At 34.7% G+C, this 19,424-nt stretch overlaps 1 protein-coding gene across 7 annotated transcripts in view; it reads right to left on the reverse strand.

The window, feature by feature from the left end:
* Positions 1-19,424, reverse strand: part of CPNE8 (copine 8) — a 236,390-nt gene that overhangs the window by 92,997 nt on the left and 123,969 nt on the right. For all 7 annotated transcript variants that reach the window (XM_021922180.2, XM_021922179.2, XM_031650418.1 and 4 more), the window contains 3 exons: positions 17,044-17,147; positions 11,587-11,691; positions 10,322-10,363 (listed from right to left, as the gene is read on the reverse strand). In XM_021922180.2, coding sequence (XP_021777872.1) covers positions 10,322-10,363; positions 11,587-11,691; positions 17,044-17,147 — 251 coding nt within the window. The remainder of the gene's footprint in view (positions 1-10,321; positions 10,364-11,586; positions 11,692-17,043; positions 17,148-19,424) is intronic.

A 19,424-nucleotide genomic window follows, 5' to 3' on the forward strand; every position in this document is an offset into this window, starting at 1 on the left:
TGGTGCTCTGCATCCCAGCCACTTCAGCTTGGACTAAAAGGGGTCAAGTGCAACTTGACTTATTGCTTCAGAGAGTGGAAGCCCGAAGCCTTGGCAGCTTCCACATGGTGTTGAGCCTGCAGGTGCACAGAAGTCAAGAATTGAGGTTTGGGAACCTCTGCTTAGATTTGAAAAGATGTATGGAAACCCGTGGATGCCCAGGAAGAAGTTTGCTGCAGGGGTGGGGCCCTCATGGAGAACCTCTGCTAGGACAGTGCAGAGGGAAAATGTGAGGTCGGAGCCCCCATATAGAGTCCCTACTGGGGCACCACCTAGTGGAGCTGTGAGAAGAGGGCCATGGTCCTCCAGATCCCAGAATGATAGATCTGCTGAGAGCTTGCATCTTGCACCTGGAAAGGCCACAGACCCTCAATACCAGCCCGTGAAAGCAGCCAGGAAGGGGGCTGTACCCTGCAAAGCCACAGGGGTGGAGCTGCCCAAGACCTGGGATCCCACCTCTTACATTAGCATGACCTGGCTGTGAGACATAGAGTCAAAGAAGATCATTTTGGAGTTTTAAGATTTGACTCCCTTGCTGGATTTTGGACTTGCAAGGGGTCTGTAGCCCCTTTGTTTTAGTCAATGTGTCCCTTTTGGAATAGCTGCATTCATCCAATGCCTATACCCCAACTGTATCTAGGAAGTAACTAACTTGCTTTAGATTTTATAGGCTCATTGGCAGAAAGGACTTGCCTTGTCTCAGATGAGCCTTTGGGCTGTGGACTTTTGAGTTAATGCTGAAATGAGTGAAGACTTTGGGGGACCATTGGGAGGGCAAGATTGGTTTTGAAATGTGAGGATATGAGATTTGGGAGGGGCCAGGGGCAGGATGATATGGTTTGGCTGTGTCCCCACCCAAATCTCATCTTGAATTCCCACGTGTTGTGGGAGGGACCTGGTGGGCAGGTCTTTCCCATGCTGTTCTCCTGATAGTAAATAAGTCTTATGAGATCTGATGGTTTTGAAAAATGGGAGTCTCCCTGCACAAGTTATCGCTTTGCCTGCTGTCATCCATGTATGATGTGACTTGTTCCTCCTTGCCTTCTGCGTTGATTGTGAGGCTTCCCCAGCCACTTGCAACTATATGTCCAGTTAAGCCTCTTTCTTTTGTAAATTGCCCAGTCTTGGGTATGTCTTTATCAGCAGCATGAAAATGGACTAATACACTAGTACATTTCATTTTTAAAATATTTATTCACCTTTTTTAAAAAAATTGTCAAAGTCTTTGCCTCTTTGTAATTAGGTATGGGCATCTTCTTATTGTACTAGAGCTCTTTACAAATTAAAGAAATCTTATTTTACTATATATGTTGCAATTTATTTTCTAATCATCCTTTAACTTTTTGTTATATGATATTTTTACCTATAAAGTTTTATATATTTAAATCTGTGGACTTCATATAGCAATTCTCAGTTTGAGTTGCTGTGGGATGTTGAGTTAGAAAGCTAGGAATTTTGATACTACATTATGCCTACAAGCCAAATTAAAAACTAGGACTTTCAGATAAATTGAGTTCATTTTCAGTGATAGAGTTAATCCTAATTCAGCAATAGTGGCACTGGAGATAAAAAATTTTTTATTTTGGAAAGTTGGATTTATAACTCAGACTTTTTGACAGACATTTATAAAACCTCAGGTCCACCCACTTGCCCTCATTCCAGAGCTTCCTAGAGTATTTTGTCTAATTCACAATAGTCCCTTTTATCACTTTGTACCATTTCTATTATTCAAGCTATCGTTAGTTCTGATTTATTTTCTTTTTCACCAGGCTGCATTGTAAAAACTTTTTTCTACTGCTATGCTGCTCTCTTTACTATTCTTTTCTTTCAGTATCTGTTTACTTTTTAAAAATTCATCTTCAGTATTTTGTTGTATAAATTGTGATACTGTTGCAAAATAAATTTAGCCTGGTAACAAATATTTATACTCTTTTCATAAACATCTGTGTTTATTCCATCTTTTCACGTCATAAAAGTATAAATAATTACATAATTAACTTCAGGAAATTAATTCATTCATTCTAGTGACAATGGAGGCAACATTTAATTATTTATTTCTAACAGATGTGAGAGTTGGCAATTGATTGGATTTAGTGGATGAGAGCAAGGGCAGGGTTAATATGACTATGTTCTTTCCAGTCTGCAATGTTGGGGTTATAGTAATGCATAGGCCTTATATTCAAGGGATGTAAATCAGTAAAGCCAAAGTAAATATAAAAATACAAAGATATCTATCAACCCTCCCATTGATAACTAGTCACTGCTCACCATTTTCTGTGTGTCTGGCTACTACCTCAGCTTCCCAAAACCTTCCTCTGGACTCCCTGGGCCACCCCATAATCCAGCAATTAAAAAGCTGGCTCTTGCAAAGAAAAGACCTTCCAGGACCCTATTCCCATTGTATAGCTCCCATCTATTTTGATGGCAGAAAAATATTTTCAATATCACCTCTGGTAACCTCACAACAGAATACAACTTCAGAGAGAAAAGGCAGATTTAGTGGTGAAATTAATAACTCATTCAGGATCAATTATCAATAAATATGCTCAATCTCTTCTTGGTAAACAAAGAGTTAACTCTAAAGGCCTCTTCTAGCCATAAGATTCTAATATCACCTTATACCAGAATTAGAATTTAATTTATATTCCAAATTTGACTGATGACATTCTAATGGAGATGAATTTAAAGAGTAAGGTGATTAAAAATAAAAATTTAAAATATAAATGTATTTGATGATTTGAACTTGATAATTCTCCTGTTGGTGAAAGTTATCGGTATTTAGATAGGAATAAAGCAGAAAAAGTAAGCAATCTGAATGACAAGAAAGATGATAGATTCCTGAATATAACATCTAAGATACATGCAAACTGTGAAAACAAGACTAAGTAAATGACATCTAAATTAATTACTCACTATCTTTAGTTTCACCAGAGAAATAAAACCTCTAATATTATTTAAGGTAATTTCATGATTTAAAATAAAGGGGATATAAGTATTGATGGAGGACTGAGTGTTGATACAGAAAAATATCAGAGCTGGCAGGGCACAGTGGCTCATGCCTGCAATCTTGGCACTTTGGGAGGACGAGACGGGTGGATCATTGAGCTCAGGAGTTTGAGACAAGCCTGGTCAACATGGTGAAACCCTGTCTTTAATAAAAATACAAAAATTATCCAGGCGTGGTGGTAGACACCTGTAATCCCAGCAACTCAGGAGGCTGAGACCTGAACCCGGGAAGTAGAGGTTGCAGTGAACTGAGACAGAGTGAGACTCCATCTCCAAAAAAAAAAAAAAAAAAAAAGAAAAGAAAAAGAAAAAGAAAGATATCAGAGCTCTATTTTAAGTCCTCTCTTCTGTATTACTGAAGTAACATAGCAAGAAACTACTAAATTAAAGGCACTATAATCTACATTGTGAGGAATAATATGACAAAACACAGTCTTTGATTTCAGGTAGTTTATAATTACAGAAGTCTCCCCTACCCCTGCCCCCTTAACCACGGTTTTACTTTTTGTGGTTTCAGGTACCTGCTGTCAACTACGACCTGTAAGTTAGGTGAGTACAGTACAATAAGATATTTTGACAGAGACCACATTCACATAACTTGTATTACAGTATATTATAATTGCTCTATCTTTGTATTATTGTTCACCTCTTACCAAGGTAAAAATTAATCTTTAACGTCAGTATGTACGTATAGGAAAAATACAGCTATATAAAGAGTTCCATACTATTCACGGTTTCAGGCATCCACTGGGGGTCCTGGAACATATTCCCCCAGAGATAAGAGAGGATTACTGTGATATGAAGGACAAAGCAGAAACAAATAACTTCAATACAAGTCATAATGTGATAGATATGCTGATAAACATTCCAAAGTGGCAAAGTAAACACACAGGAGAGAGGGACTTTCAATATATAAGGAAAACTTTCATACAAATGACAGCACTGAAATCGAACCTGAACAGAATATCAACAGGCAAAATGAACACAGAAGGGCTTTCCAAATGGTGAGGCCAGGCAAATATGTGGGATAGAAGAGCACAGGACAAACACCAAAACTGCATAGTGAAACTGGCTGAAATACCACTTTCCGAAATCCTGCAAAGATCTTCCAGTTAAGGGCTGGTGTTGAATATAATTTTCTTAAAAATGTTATTGAAAATGAGAAAAAGCCTTTCCTCTGAAACATTATCTGAAAGAATCCCAAACCATTCAAGGTAGGCAGGTGGAGATAGATATAGATATAGATATAGATATAGATATAGATATAGATATAGATAGATATATAAAACACATTAAATAAAATTAAAATCTTGTTGTATAAAGATTGAAGTTTTTAGTTAAGTCATGTTACCTGGCAAACTGTTGAACACATAATGAGTGCTCAGTAACAATTTCTTCATAAATGAATTAACATAATTTCTATTGAGTCATAAATACATGAAGATGTACAGAAGTTAAAAACTGATTACCACTTCAGGTATACTAGATACATATAAAATTAAATCAGTTTTTCTTGAGAGCAAGAATTATAGACTGAAGTGAAAGGCGACAAAAAATTCACAAGCTACAGTTGAGAGAAATCATTACCTGTATTTTTAGCAGGTGGAAGACTAGATATGTCAGTGAATCATACATTGATTATGAAATTCCATTTATCAACATTTTAAGTCTCAAAGAAGTGATACGTAAGGGAACAAGAAAAAGAGGCTGAAACTTGCCTATTAAATACAGGTTTAGGATATTCAGGGTTAACTGCAAGCAAATTGTAGGTTACGGTTAAGGGAAGATTCCATAGAGTAAGTGAGGAAACAAAATAAGAAAAATATAAAAGGTTTACAAATGCTTCTTCTAAATGAGTTCTAATGTTTTAGACAACTCACAAATACATTCTTAAGCACTAGGCAAGGAATCACTTGGTCATGATGATGCATAATCCCAGAATGAAAACATTAAAGGTATTGATCAAATATCTTCTAAGGTAACAACAGAAAATGACAGCATTTGTATGGCATTTTGGAGACAAATGAAGTTTGCATTTAATTATAATAAATATCATTATTGAAATGACTGCATTTGATAAAATACAGAGTGGTAAAAATGAAACTTTTACCTCCCTGTTCAAAAGCGGGGATTTTCTGATGGACAGTTCACTAACAGCCTTTTCATCAAAATGTCATTTTTCTGGTAGGCAGCAATCTACTTGGTGGCCCATTTACAATCAGTCCCACATCACAACCACATGGTATTAAGGCAGCACTGTTCCACTAATGCTCCCTGAATTTTAAGTTAAGCTACAAATTCAGCTGCAGAAACTTCAAGCAATTGAAGCTTTTCAAGGATACCGCTACTGATTGCTTTGCAACCAAGACAAGGCTCTCAGCACTTTAGCTTTTCAATTGTTAAAGTAAGCTTTAAATATTCTTCCTTCACATCTTTTAAAGAAATAGTGATCCACCCATCTCCAAAAAAAAAAAGATAGTGAGAAGTATAGAAATGATTTTAGTATTGTGGTTTAACTTGTTGAAAATTGAATACATTTCAACTGATTATTAATACCAAGGTCAAGCAATGCCTCTAACTCTCAGACCCTTGTCAATGTGTTTCAATAAAAGGAACAGATAACTGTATTTCTTCTACTCTAGTTTAGCTCGAGATACCTAATTTAATGTCAACTGGTTACATGCTCAACAGAGCATTACCACATTTCTGTATGCTTCATAGATTTGTGAGGTGTTTCTTACAGAATTAATTTCAGTTGATGAATTTAGTAAAAAATGCTATCAGAGTTCTGACGCAAGAGGACACCAGTCCCTAAAGTGCCCAATCTGTGAATATCATTACCACCACAACTGTCTGAAATACTCTAGCTAGTAAAACAAAATGTCATTATAAGCAAGTAAAGCATTTTCCACTGTTTTTTTATTTTTTTTAAGACAGGGGTCTCACTCTGTCACTCAGGCTAGAGTGCAGTAGCATGATCATAGTTGACTGAAGCCTCAACCTCATGGGCTCAAGCCATCTTCCTGCCTCAGTCTCCTGGGTAGCGAGGACTACAGGCACATGCCACCATGCCCAGCTAATATTTGTATTTTTTTCATAGAGACAGGGTCTTGTTTTGTTGCTCTGGCTGCCACTTTAATATTTGACTGACATATTCTCTCTAGATTGAAAGAGCATATTGCCTTATTGGTGTTCTATCAGCAAATTTATACACAAAATAATACAGATATCTGACCAGCTTTTCCCCATTTTATAAGGAGTAGATTCTAGACTTCTATTAAATTCAGACAAACATTTCATCTGATATAAAGTTACTTATGATGTATATTACATGGACTTCATTAAAGTCTATGTAGTACCATCTAATATGGCAGCCTCTAGCCACATGCTGCTATAACTTCAAACGTAGGTAGCCTGAATTGAGATGTGCTGCAAACACAAAACATACACCACATTTCAAAGACTCAGTATTTTTAAAAAGTAAAAATCCTTCTTAGTAATTTTATATTGATTCTATATTAAAATGATAATACTCTGGAAACACAGGATTAAATAAAATATATTACTACATTAATCTGGTTTATTTTTACTTTGCAATGTTATCACTAGAAAATTTAAAATTATATATGTGACTTGCATTATATTTCCACTGGACAATGTTAGTCCAAGCTGTCAAAAAACATCCACTGAGCAAATAACATTTTTTAAGAAGAAGAATTAAAAGTTCTGGATCAACAAATAGGGTAAAAAATGACACATGTACAGGATTTAGGACAAATACTAGTGACGACAGGAATACAAAAATAAGTAATAGGAAACAGTCTCTGTTGATCATTATGTTGTGAAATATAATGAGTCCTATCATAGTCACTTCGATTTTTTAAAAACAATCTACATTGGGCAAATTTGTCAGATTAAAAAAAATATAAAAAGTATAATAACCATGCTATTAGACCACACATAATCATAAGCTTCATATCAATTTGTATAATAATCCACACAGTGATCATTATTATTAAATTATAAAATTAATGTCTGGATTTTAAGAAACTTTTATGTATTATATTTTTTGGAGACTACTGCACCTTTCAAATTTCATACATAAGACATGTTATTGAATTAAAAGAATTATCAAGAATTATTTTAATTTTTCTTTTTATATGGCATCCACAAACTGATCATTTTGCTAACACTGAAAAAGGTTTCTTGGTGAAAATGTATTATGTAGAATTATACACTAAATTTTCTACATTAAAATATAGATCTATTTTTGGATTAATAAAAGAGCACTTAAACATTAAAAAAGTATTACACTTACAAAATTACAATACATTCCCCTAATTATTCTACTAATCACATAATTCATTTACAAGGAATGTTTAAATTTCACCTAACGATGTTTTCCCCTCCCAATCTCATCCCTTTATTTTCAGTCTTTAACTTCTTAGACTTCTTTTGAATATGTTGTTAATGATGATATAGTAAAATGAGTATTTAAAAATACATCAATATATCCTCCAGCACCGCCCATCTTCCCCCCCAGGCAGTTAATGACCCAATGACAAAATACGCTGATCAAATCTCAATATCTAAATAGTTTCTTTGCTTTTAAATCTGATGTCTCAAGAGTAAATTACTATTTCTTGTTATAGCTCTCATTCGCTTAATCTAAGCCACCTCTTTTTTACATTTTACTGGTTCTTTCAATGTCTATTAGGATACTTTCAGAGTCTGTAATACTCATTTCTTTCTACCTAACTTCTAGTTACATAAAAACTGTTACCAAGAAAAGCTTTATCCACTTTTCCAGACAATATACAATTTCAGATAATAAAAAAAATTATGTTAGATTGTTTCTTAAATTCTCCTTATACTCTTCACAACTATTACATTAAAGTAGCACAGAGTAAGTCCAATGTCCAGGTTGCAGCCTTTCACTTAATGCCAAGAATTACGATTACAATGCTATAAAAAAGACAGTGCAATAGTTATGAATATACTGTTGGAAGTGGACTGCCAGGGTTCAAGCCCTGGTTCCACCATTGATTAGTTTTGTGACTTTAGGCAAGTTACTTCTTTGCCTGAGTTTCTTTATCTGTAAAAGGTAATTAATGTAGTACCTATAATTTATTGTGAAAATTAAATAAAGAATAATATTAAAAATGCTTAGAGAATACCTGGCGTGTTAGAAACTTTCAATAAATCATATCCTGAATAGGAATGCTCAAAGTGCTCAAGTCAGGAAAAAAGATAATTAAATTCCAAGGTAATTCTGATCTTCAAAGCTATTCAAAATTCTTATGGGTCAGAAATAGATTGGAGACAACAGGAGAGTCACAGAAACTCACCATTTGAAGGAAGACATTACAATATCTATAATTTCAGCAAATTTAGGATTGAACGTCTATGGATGCGGATGAAACCTAAATTTATACCCCTTATTTATTAGTGGTTAAATTAAAACCATTTCCCAAAGTTTTAAGCCATTTCTCATGTGCCCAAAAATACTCATCTCTAATTCTAATGTAGTATCACGTACATTTCTGTTACATTAGGATTAGAGACAAGTTCTGTTTAGAAATAACTCCAAAAACAGGTTTTATATTTTCAAGCTGAAAATCAGTCAGATGTGCTTCAGCCTCAAGGATTGTGTTTATGTAATATTAAAGGAGCTCTGGCAGCGAGCTGCACTTTTTGTTTCTGAACGGGAACCTGGTTAAAAATTACTAGGGAAAAGCCACCACTTTTGCCTATTCACAATTAAAATAGAAAATAGGGTATATAATACAGGGCATAAAGTCCTTTACTCAGATTGGCATTACTTCCTTTTCTATTATTCTGAGCAGCAAAACTCATTTTCTCAGTGAATCAAGTTTAATAACGCAATGGAGCATAACTCCCTATGGAAAAATAGAAGGTTTTCTGATAAGGTTTCTCCAGAATGCACATAGAACTAAATAATACACTAACCAAATGAATACCTGGCAGAAATGTAAAGATCAGTAGCATAGCATGTATTATTATGACGTTATCTCTAAGAGCAAACTTCAAATCCGTGTTATAACTCATTTTCATAATAATGCTTGGGATACAACTTAAAGACTGAAATATTTGAGTCTTATATACTTATTTGGTAGCAGCTAAAGTGTGGAATAATAATCTCCACTTCTCTCCCCATCTTCTCTTATCACTTCTTGAAAGAAAAGAAAATACTAGTTGCATCAAATTCTAGGACACTTATTGCACCGTGTTTGTCAGTAAGCATATGGGCAAGTGTCATACACATGATGGCATGTGGCTCTCCAACTGAGCAACTTTCTGCCTATGCAGCAGAAGGGATGAGAAGGGGGTGCCCTCTCAGCACAGGCCAGCCTTCTTGAACTTGTTCCTGTATTCACAGGAGTGTTCAGGTATCCAGGCACTTTCATTCCTTTGGGGTTGGTTTCTGGCTTGTACATGATGCAGAGAGAAAAGCATTGTTTAGCTTTAACCTCAAGTTTCAGCTCCATTTATCAGTGAGCTATGGATTTGAGTTTAGGATACGCATCAACTGAAAAATTAAAAGTACCCTTTGCTTTCCTATTTATCATTCTTCCTTGACATCTGCCTATTCAGCCCTTTCAGGCAGTAGTCTAGGGCAAAATAGGATTTGAGCATTTCTGGGTCCCTTGGCTTAAGATCATTTTACAAACATCTCATCATCATCCTACGTAGATGACAGTAGAAACAAAATATGCTTAAAAAAGAAAAAGTAGTGTGTTTCTTTTCTTTTAGTCTTTAATATCTACTTTGATATGCAGAGGACTACAGTGATTGCAGAGCTCTGAACAACTGTTTGGTCTGGCAATGACCAGACACAATTCTTGAGTTTTGTTGTATGATATATATATATAGGCAGAGTTGGGTGGTGAATGTAATGCTTACTTCCATTCCTTTGAACAGTATGGGATATCAATGTTATAGAAATGTTCAGAGAAACTGTGAGATGCATAAATTTGATACTCATTACAGCTATAAAACTAGACATCTATAATCATCAGATTTAAGTTGAAAATCTTTACTAAGTTACTGGAAATAAGAAAACCCTCTATTTTCATCTTGAGGTTGGAGGAAAATATGCTCAATCTTAACATTTCATGTAAATGCATCAGTAACATTTGGAAAAACAAAACAAATATGCAATCTAAAAGTTACAATTTAAAAATGTGGCCATTTCAATGTATGTGCCTCTTAAAGCACACCTAGTTCAAGAGTAAGAAGATAAGAAAAGTCTTACCTCCCATCTCGATCCCAGTCATACACCTCTACTTTGATTGTTCTGTACATGAGAAAAACATAAAGTTACTTAGTAAGATCAAAATAATGTATGGATGAGAATTTAAAAATAAGTTGTTTTTTTAGATAAAACAGTGTATGCTTATAGATTTTACATATGAATTTGAAGTTAATTTTGCTAATTTCATTACTATAATCCAATTTGTATCTTAAAAGAGGCTTCTAAAACTTCATTGATTCCTTAAAGAGAGTAAGAAGAGTCTACAGGGGAAGCAGGTGCAGTTTGATAGAGCCCCCCAAAGGGATGGTGTGCACCCACTTCTCCACTCTTGAAAATCACTGTCTTGGAGCAGTGTTTCTCAAACTCAGCATAGATCAGAATCATATGGAGCACTTGTCCAAACATGGATTACTGGACCTCTCTCCTGGAGTTTCTGTAGGTCTGGATTGGGGCCAGATAATTTGAATTTCCATGAGATCACCAGGTGATGCTGACTGATGCTGCTAATCAGGAAGAACATTATGAACTTTCTTAAGAACTTTTCTAAGAACTTTCTTAGGAAAAAATGAGTCCAGCTAAATACAGATATGATCTTATTAAATGAAAAGAATGATAGTCAAGTGGCATGATACATTTCAAACTAAACTTAGTAACATATTGGTAATCAATAGTTCTATGACATGGGTTAATAAAACTATTTTTCTATCACATGTAACAAAATAAAGATTGAGATTTTTACTTTTTATTTGCTTTTCTTTGGGATGGATGGGGTTTTTATATTACAATCATACAATAAAGTTTCATAAGAAAAAAAACTCGGATACTAAGAAATCTTCAGGTATATTGTGGGAAAATCCTCAGGCCCACCTTACCCAGGTAATTGTGAAACATTAAAATCTCTTGTGCTACAACTATGGAACTTTTGTGAGTCAGCAATCATGAGTATTTCAGTATAACATTTTCAAGAGTATTTCAGGGTTGATAACATATCTAAGCATAGTGTTGCAACTTTTGTTTTTCTACTTGTTCCACTCTAGAAGGATCGTACCACGGCAAAGGCTGAAGGCAATGAAGATTCTGAAATAACTTTTGAATAAATTAAAATTTAAAATTAATATTCAATGTATTTTTGCATTTACATATTTTCATTTTTGGAAAGTTAAGTTTAACCAAATTTTAATTAGCCAATTTATGCCACTTCTCCAAATCACTGTAGATTTTTTTTAAAGTTATTTGAAGATTTTTGAATAAACTATCCTTCTTACCTGTCATAGTCTCCATTACATAATGCTCTGACTGAGATCTTGAATGCTTGCCATACCGGATTTAGAGTGTTTTTGACAACTTCTGTTTTATGACAAATTGTAAAACTGTAAAGAAAAAAAGTTTTCAGTTATTTGCATAATTTGACTATTTTAATTGATCTATTGTTTTAGTAGTCATTCCTCTATTTACCTTTTGTTCAGAATAGTCAGTCCCATTGTTGCTGCTACATCACTTCATGAAAAGAGATATGTGATTTTAAAACTTGAAAGATCACCTCACCATAATCTCCTTTGTAATAAATTTACCAAAAGCAAACTGAAAATTCAATAAATCCTAAAGCTGTTTTGTAAAGAATCTCTGTAAAAATTGTGGTGACATGCTGATGGAGTGAAAAATATCCATTGGTCCCTAAGAATATGAAGGTCACCAGCAACTTTGAGAACAGTTTTGTTGGAGTGTTAAGAAGAAAAACCTGGTTTTAGAGTGGGTTTAAGAAAGAGAAGAGAATCTGAGGCACACTGTGTAAACCTTTTTTTTAGTCTAGCTGTGAAGAAAAAGAAAAAAATCAGAATAATTTAAGGGAAAAGAAAGGATTAATCACAGGAAAGGTTTTCGTTGTTTTTGTTGTTACTTCTTGATGGAAGAAATAACAGCAAGGTTGTCTGCTAAAGGAAAAGATCTGATAGAAAGGAAGCCACTTCTGATGCATGACAGAAAGGTGGGAGCAATGTTTTTTTGTTTGTTTGTTTGTTTTTGAGATGGAGTCTCAGTCTGTTGCCCAGGCTGGAGTGCAGTGGTGCGATCTCGGCTCACTGCAACCTCTGCCGCCCAGGTTCATGCAATTCTCCTGCCTCAGTCTCCCAAGTAGCTGGGATGACAGGCGCCTGCCACTGCACCCAGCTAATTTTTGTATTTTTAGTAGAGACGAGGTTGCACCATCTTGGCCCAGCTGATCTTGAACTCCTGACCTTGTGATCCACCCGCCCCAGCCTCTCAAAGTGCTGGGATTACAGGCGTGAGCCACTGCGCTCAACCAGGAGCAATGTCTTTTAAGCAGGTAAGAGTAGATGGGATCCTGAGCATCAGTGGAGGAGCTGCCCTTGAGAGGCCAGATAGTCATTCTGCAAGAACATTCAGGAAGGCAGAGTACATGGGTTGATGTTGTGATGGGATCATGAGGAGGCTCTCCAATTGCCACCACTTTCTTATGAAAGAGGATGCATAACAATGAGCAAAGAAAGAGGATGAGACATAAGTGATAAAGTGTCTGGGATAAAGAAAATGTTCACAGACTAAGAAAAAGGAGTACAATTCCTCAGGAGCCCCAAGGGCCCATTTAAGTTTACTATCACATCATGAATCTATAGAAAGACCAATCAGTGTGTGGGTTCTTTCTTTATTGAAACTACTGGTTCTATATATCTAAAGAATTCCTAAGGGAAGTAAGACAGTGATTCACAATATGGGACAGAATTCATGAAGCCTTAAGCTTGGTTTTCTGATTCAAATTCCAGTGTCATTTCTACAAAATGATTCAATCTGAAGACATCAGTCAGCTCCTGGAAATGTTCTTCCTTCATGTGAATTTATGCAACAGTTTCTGAGCTAGAAACATTTAAAGTAATCTTCACTGAAACAATAAATAAACCCAATCTTCATCAAGACCTTAGTCATGAAGTGTTTCAAATGCAAGTATCTAATAGTAATGACACATGAAAATATTAATAAATACCATAGTGAATATACTGCCCCTAACCCCCACAATGAAATATCCACTCTTTGATAGGTCTTCAAGTTCATTTTCCTACTCTCAAACAAGAGGGATTTGGTTCTATTAAGAGATAAGATAGAAACATAATACTTTATGAAAGGATCAAGTTTTTATCACAAGACTTATGGCATTAGTGCCTTCTCCTTCCTGGGAGTATCCTCACCCATCTAAGGAAACTCGTGTCACTAAATTGTTAGAGCCCAGGAAAATGTATCTGTGGTCAAATGTTCTCAGAGCTGACTCACCTGAAGCAATTTAGGAGTCACTGGGGGGAAAGGCATTACAAGTAAGACAGGGGGGCAGACAGAGAAGACTCTTGAAGGGTAATGAAGATGTCTAAAGGAGAGGAAGAAAATCAAAGTGGATAGGGGAAGGTGAGGGAGGGCTGTAGGGGCTCAGAACACAGAGAAAAGGCAAAGGTACCAAAAAATTGTTAAGAAAAATTCACAGAAAACAAATTACAGAGGGAAGGCAAAGCTCTATGTTGGTTTGTTTCAGAAATAAACAATATATTCATTAAGATCCATTCATAAAAATGCAATGAGTTCTTAAAGATCTACAAAGGGAATTTCTCTTGTATCATATTCTAATATATAGCAAGTCTTTGGTATGATGATAGATATAGATAGCTAAATAGATGATAGATAGATGACAGGAAGAGAAAAGGGAGAAAAAGAGAGACCGAGAGAGAGACTAGACTGACAGACCAACTGACCATCTTCAGACCAACATGTTCAACCATCTACCGACTTTTTGGCCTCTTTGCTTATAGTTAAATCAAAATTTCTCTTATATTCCTAGTGTCACCAACTGCAATAATTAAACGAGATGGGCGGATCACGAGGTCAGGAGATCGAGACCATCCTGGCTAACACGGTGAAACCCCGTCTCTACTAAGAAATACAAAAAATAGCCGGGCGAGGTGGCAGCGCCTGTAGTCCCAGCTACTCGGGAGGCTGAGGCCGGAGAATGGCGTGAACCCGGGAGGCGGAGCTTGCAGTGAGCTGAGCTCCGGCCACTGCACTCCAGCCTGGGCGACAGCGCGAGACTCCGTCTCAAAAAAAAAAAAAATAAATAAATAAATAAATAAATAGTTTTGACACTTGAAACATTTCCTCTCAGGGAAGGCATGTCCTTCTTACTGAGATATTTATGAGGCAGGTAGTCATTTGTTGCCTACTATCTTATTTCTAATGTATTAGATACCATATACACAGGAAAACCTCACTGGTAAGAATTCCAGTCCTGGATGTAACTCGTAAAAATTCTGCCAGGAGCCCAGTGTAGCTTTTCCTAACATTCAGAAGTATTTCTATATAAATATTATGTGTGTGTGTTAAAAATAGTATTATAAAAATGTATTTTTATTAAATAACTGGTATTAAGATACTTTAAGTGAGGCCACTTACCAAAAATGGCTATTCCAAAGGAAAATTATTACCCAATCATAAATAAATGTTAAGTTACTAAATAGATGTCAAAGAAAGAATATAAGAGTATAAGATCATATAGTATGAAGGCTTTTAATTAATACTTCCAGTAGAAATTAAGTTTTTCCCTTCTTATGAAATAAGTAACAAATACACTAGGTATTAGGCAATTTTTGAAATAGTTCCATATTTTAAAAATATTTAAAATAAAGCTAGAATCTTTGCAGTTAAGAATAGAGACAAAAAGTGAGGCGTAAAAGCATCTGTATACATTCAAAATACAACAAAGCATATGCGTGCATATACATACATAAAATATCTGGATCAAGCTGCAAACTAGGTTTTGTGTGTAAATATAAATGGAAAGTTTTCTGAAATGAGATTCACCAACTTTTAAAAATAGTTTTTTCAAACTAGTTGACATTTTTGGATTAGATGTATTTTTCTTAATATTTAGATTTTATTTAATGAGTGAACACCTTTTTTTTTTTTTTTTTTTGAGACAGAGCTTCACTCTTTTTGCCCAGGCTGGAGCATAATGGCACGATCTTGGCTCACTGCAACCTCCGCCTCCCAGGTTCAAGCAATTCTCCTGCCTCAGCCTCCCAAGTAGCTGGGATTACAGGCGCCTGCCACCACGCCCGGCTAATTTTTTGTATTTTTAGTAGAGACGGGGTTTCACCATGTTGGCCAGGGTGGTCTCAATCTCTTGACCTTGTGATCCGCCCACCTCTGCCTCCCAAAGTGCTGGGATTACAGGCGTGAGCCACCGCGCCTGGCCGTGAACATCATCATTTTTAGAAGCACAATACATTTTCTAATAAAAGTATCACTAGGAGAATTAGATGTGTGATAAAGTGAAATTTTATAATTGTACAACTAATCTTGATAAAGAAAACTAATAAGAATAAAAACAGAAAATTCAGGGACCAAGTAGTTCATAAGACCATTTTCATTCAAGAAATTCGGAATCATTCTTGAGATTTTCCTCTGTTTTTGAAATGCCTGGCAAATATTATTTTCTTCACTTTCTAACATTTTTCATATGAATAAAATTAGTGTTTAGATGCATATGACACTCTGACATTTTTACCACTGAAAAAGAAGGGAAATACACAAAATCTAACAGTATAACACAATAGCAAATATATCTAACAGTTGCTCAGTAGCTGCATCAGCAAACATCTCCCAATAAGTAAACCATCATTTTAAACAGGCCAGTGCATTCACTTTGAATAGCAAACTTTCTATATCATGCAACATTTTATACTTATTAATAACACATTGTATAGTTTCATATATAAGAGTAACATTTTTCTCATTCTATTTCCCTCATTTTTAATTTCCAAATAACATGTTCTCTTTAGCTGATATATTACACATAGTTTAAAAAAACAAAAAAAATTAACTATAACATAATAATAATATTAGCTAATGCTTAAGTTCTTCTTATGTGTCAGAAAAACTTAGAAACTTTTTTGTATAGTAACTAATTTAATCTGATCAACAACCCTGTGAGGTAGCTATGATTACTACCCCATTTTACAGGTGAGGAGAAAATGGAATCTCACATAGATTAAAAACTTGCCATAGTACTATAGCTATTAAGTAGCAAGGTTATTATTTAAATCTAGACAACAGAAATTAGCCATATTATTAACAACTAAACATTCTCACAAATACTAAGTACAATATGAATCACAAAAAACAAGTCAAATATATCTAATAGTAGAGCCATACATATTAAATTATGGTCTATAACTCATAAAGACATTCAAAATTTATAGAAACTAGTCTAATCATAACTGGCAAAAGTATTCAAATTACTAGACTATAATGAACATTTTTATTGAAAGTTAAACTCAGATATTATTGGGAAAAAAAACCCCATAAGCTCCACATCCTTCTCTAAGAAAAGGGTTTTGGTTCAAATCTATAACAAAATATATTTGTTTCAGCATTCAGGTTTTCACAAAATATAATGCTTCTAAACTATTTAGTCAATGTTATAATTGTATAATAAGTAAAGAGGAAATATTTCTCTGAAACTAGAAAAGTTTCATTTTAAGTATCAGACAAAACATAAACTGTTTATAAAGTTGCACATTATTTTGAGATGCAAAAATCACATCAATTTTTAAAATCTCAAACTATTTTACTTCCTTAATCCATTTAATGAGTTTCTCTGAGAAAAATAATTGTAATTCAAGTATCATCATTACCATATAGTTAAAATGCATAAAAGATAAATCTACCTGCCATCTTCATTACTTCGATAAAATACAAGAAAAGGATCTGATTTTCCAAAGAAGTCCTTCTTGTCCAATTTGTTTGCACAAAATTGCATCAAAACAGCATCCTAAAAACAAAATTAATAAAATAGTTCAAGACTTGGGCTATAAATAACTGGAAACTGCAGATCACAAACAAGACTCGACAAGAAAACATATTTGCTATTTTAATGCAAATGGCCAAGTTAGGGAGAATCCCAGACAACATAAAATTGCTTTTTAAAGGGCTATATATAACTTTAAAAATTTTGCTGGTAATTTTTATTCTAGTTACAAAACTATTACTTTTCAAAAACTTTAATATTTTTCCCTTGAAAAGTGATATTAAGCTAGGTGACGCCAGGTACTCAATTTTATAATATAGGATCCTCATTCATATCTTCAGTTATGCAGGTACACATTTTTAGAACATAGTTAAACAAATTCCTGTTCATTAAAGAAATATTTACTAAGTGTCTACTACATATCTACTACGTATCAAATGTTAAGATGTATTAGATGATTAGATGGGGAATAAGAAAGATAAACACTGACCACATAGTTTATAATCTGGGGACAGGAAAGTTCCTTCTTAATCATATACAAGTGCACTATAACGAATCAGTAACTACATTTAAAAACTATTTTCTTCTATAACTTAAATTACAATTTGCATGTTAATTATTATGTCAAATAGATCATTTTCATCATTCTATGCACTCAAACACTCGCAGCTACATGATTTAAAGGAAAACAAGCTAGGGTATCATAACACATTATTGATAACCATTTTTAAAGTAGAAAATGTACTGTTATTTAAAATTAAAATAAATACTTTTGTGGGGGGTGTGTGTGTCTCGCAATAGCGAGACTGTGTTGCCGAGGTTGGAGAGCAGTGGCGCGATCTCCGCTCACTGCAAGCTCCGCCTCCCGGGTTCACGCCATTCTCCTGCCTCAGCCTCCGCAGTAGCTGGGACTACAGGCGCCCTCGACCAAGCCCGGCTAATTTTTTTGTATTTTTTTAGTAGAGACAGGGTTCCACCGTGTTAGCCAGGATGGTCTCTATCTCCTGACCTCGTGATCCGCCCACCTCGGCCTCCCAAAGTGCTGGGATTACAGGCTTGTGTGTTTTTTAACTGAACAGGAAAGCTAAAAATGTTGGAAAGAGGTGAAGTGGCAAAGTAATTCAGATTAAACAAAGAGGTTACAACTTTGAATATTACTTGATAAAATGTCAACGATGTCTAAAAAAGCATCTTATTCATCACTTCATCTTACAGAGTCCAGCAATACTTACTAAGTATACACCTAAATTTTTTAATTATTTCCTTTCAGTAATTCCAGAAGACTACACAAAACATGATGCTATCTTTATCATTCATTCATTCACTCATTTTCTTACTTAGCAAACATTTCTCAAGCATAGTCAAGCTGGAATCTAGGAATACGGTAACGAACAAAGCAGTATCTACCCTTGGAAAGGTCAGATTTCTTAATTTCCCATTTTCAAAATTATTGGTATAGTGTTATTTGATTTTACTTTTAGCATGATATGATAACTTCTATCAGAGGAACATTTATAACAGAGCAGGAAATACATCCTAGCAAGGTATAGTGACAACAGAGGTAAGGACAATATGGACATCATTATCACCTCAAACCTCTCAAGCGTATCATGTTCTTTTTAAATTTGAGATTTAAAGATCAAAAAGTTCTATACTATCTATTATAGAAGCAGTGAAATACTCATTCTGAGTGATCAAATTATAAAATCAAGGGCAGCATTGAAAAGGACTAGCTGTTTGGTTTGGTTTGTTTATTTTGAATGCCCTTTCTTTTCCATATATATTTAAATGCCCTTGGGAGAGAATGGCTTTCTAAGAACCTGGGGACATTCCAAGGACATTGTTCTTGCAGAAAAACAGTACACTTTAACACATTTCTCCCAAAGCACCTGGACCAAAATATAAACTTCCAAGAAACATTCTGTATACTTACAATGCATAATAGATAAATGAAATGTGTTTATTTCAAATGGATTGTGAATAAAACATCAGAGGTATATTATTATAAAAGCATGAATTTTCATTGGCTTATTGGTAAATGTAATACTAAATTTAATTTTTCAAATTATACTCCTTAGGGCTTGCAAAATGAGTAACTGATTCAAAATTAAGATTTATTTCAATGCAGAAAATTATATAACCTTAGGAAAAATAATGTTCTTGCAATTGCCCAGGTTAACAACTTAGCAGGGATTAAGTGGTACATTTGTATCAAGCACAAAATAAATCTTGTTTGAGAGGAAAAGTAGTTATATACTTTTAGAAATACACAAGCATCACTGCAAAGTTTTGTTTTGTTTT

This window comes from Papio anubis, chromosome 9, assembly GCF_008728515.1.
Source record: "Papio anubis isolate 15944 chromosome 9, Panubis1.0, whole genome shotgun sequence".
In the NCBI taxonomy this organism is placed as follows: Eukaryota; Metazoa; Chordata; class Mammalia; order Primates; family Cercopithecidae; genus Papio; species Papio anubis.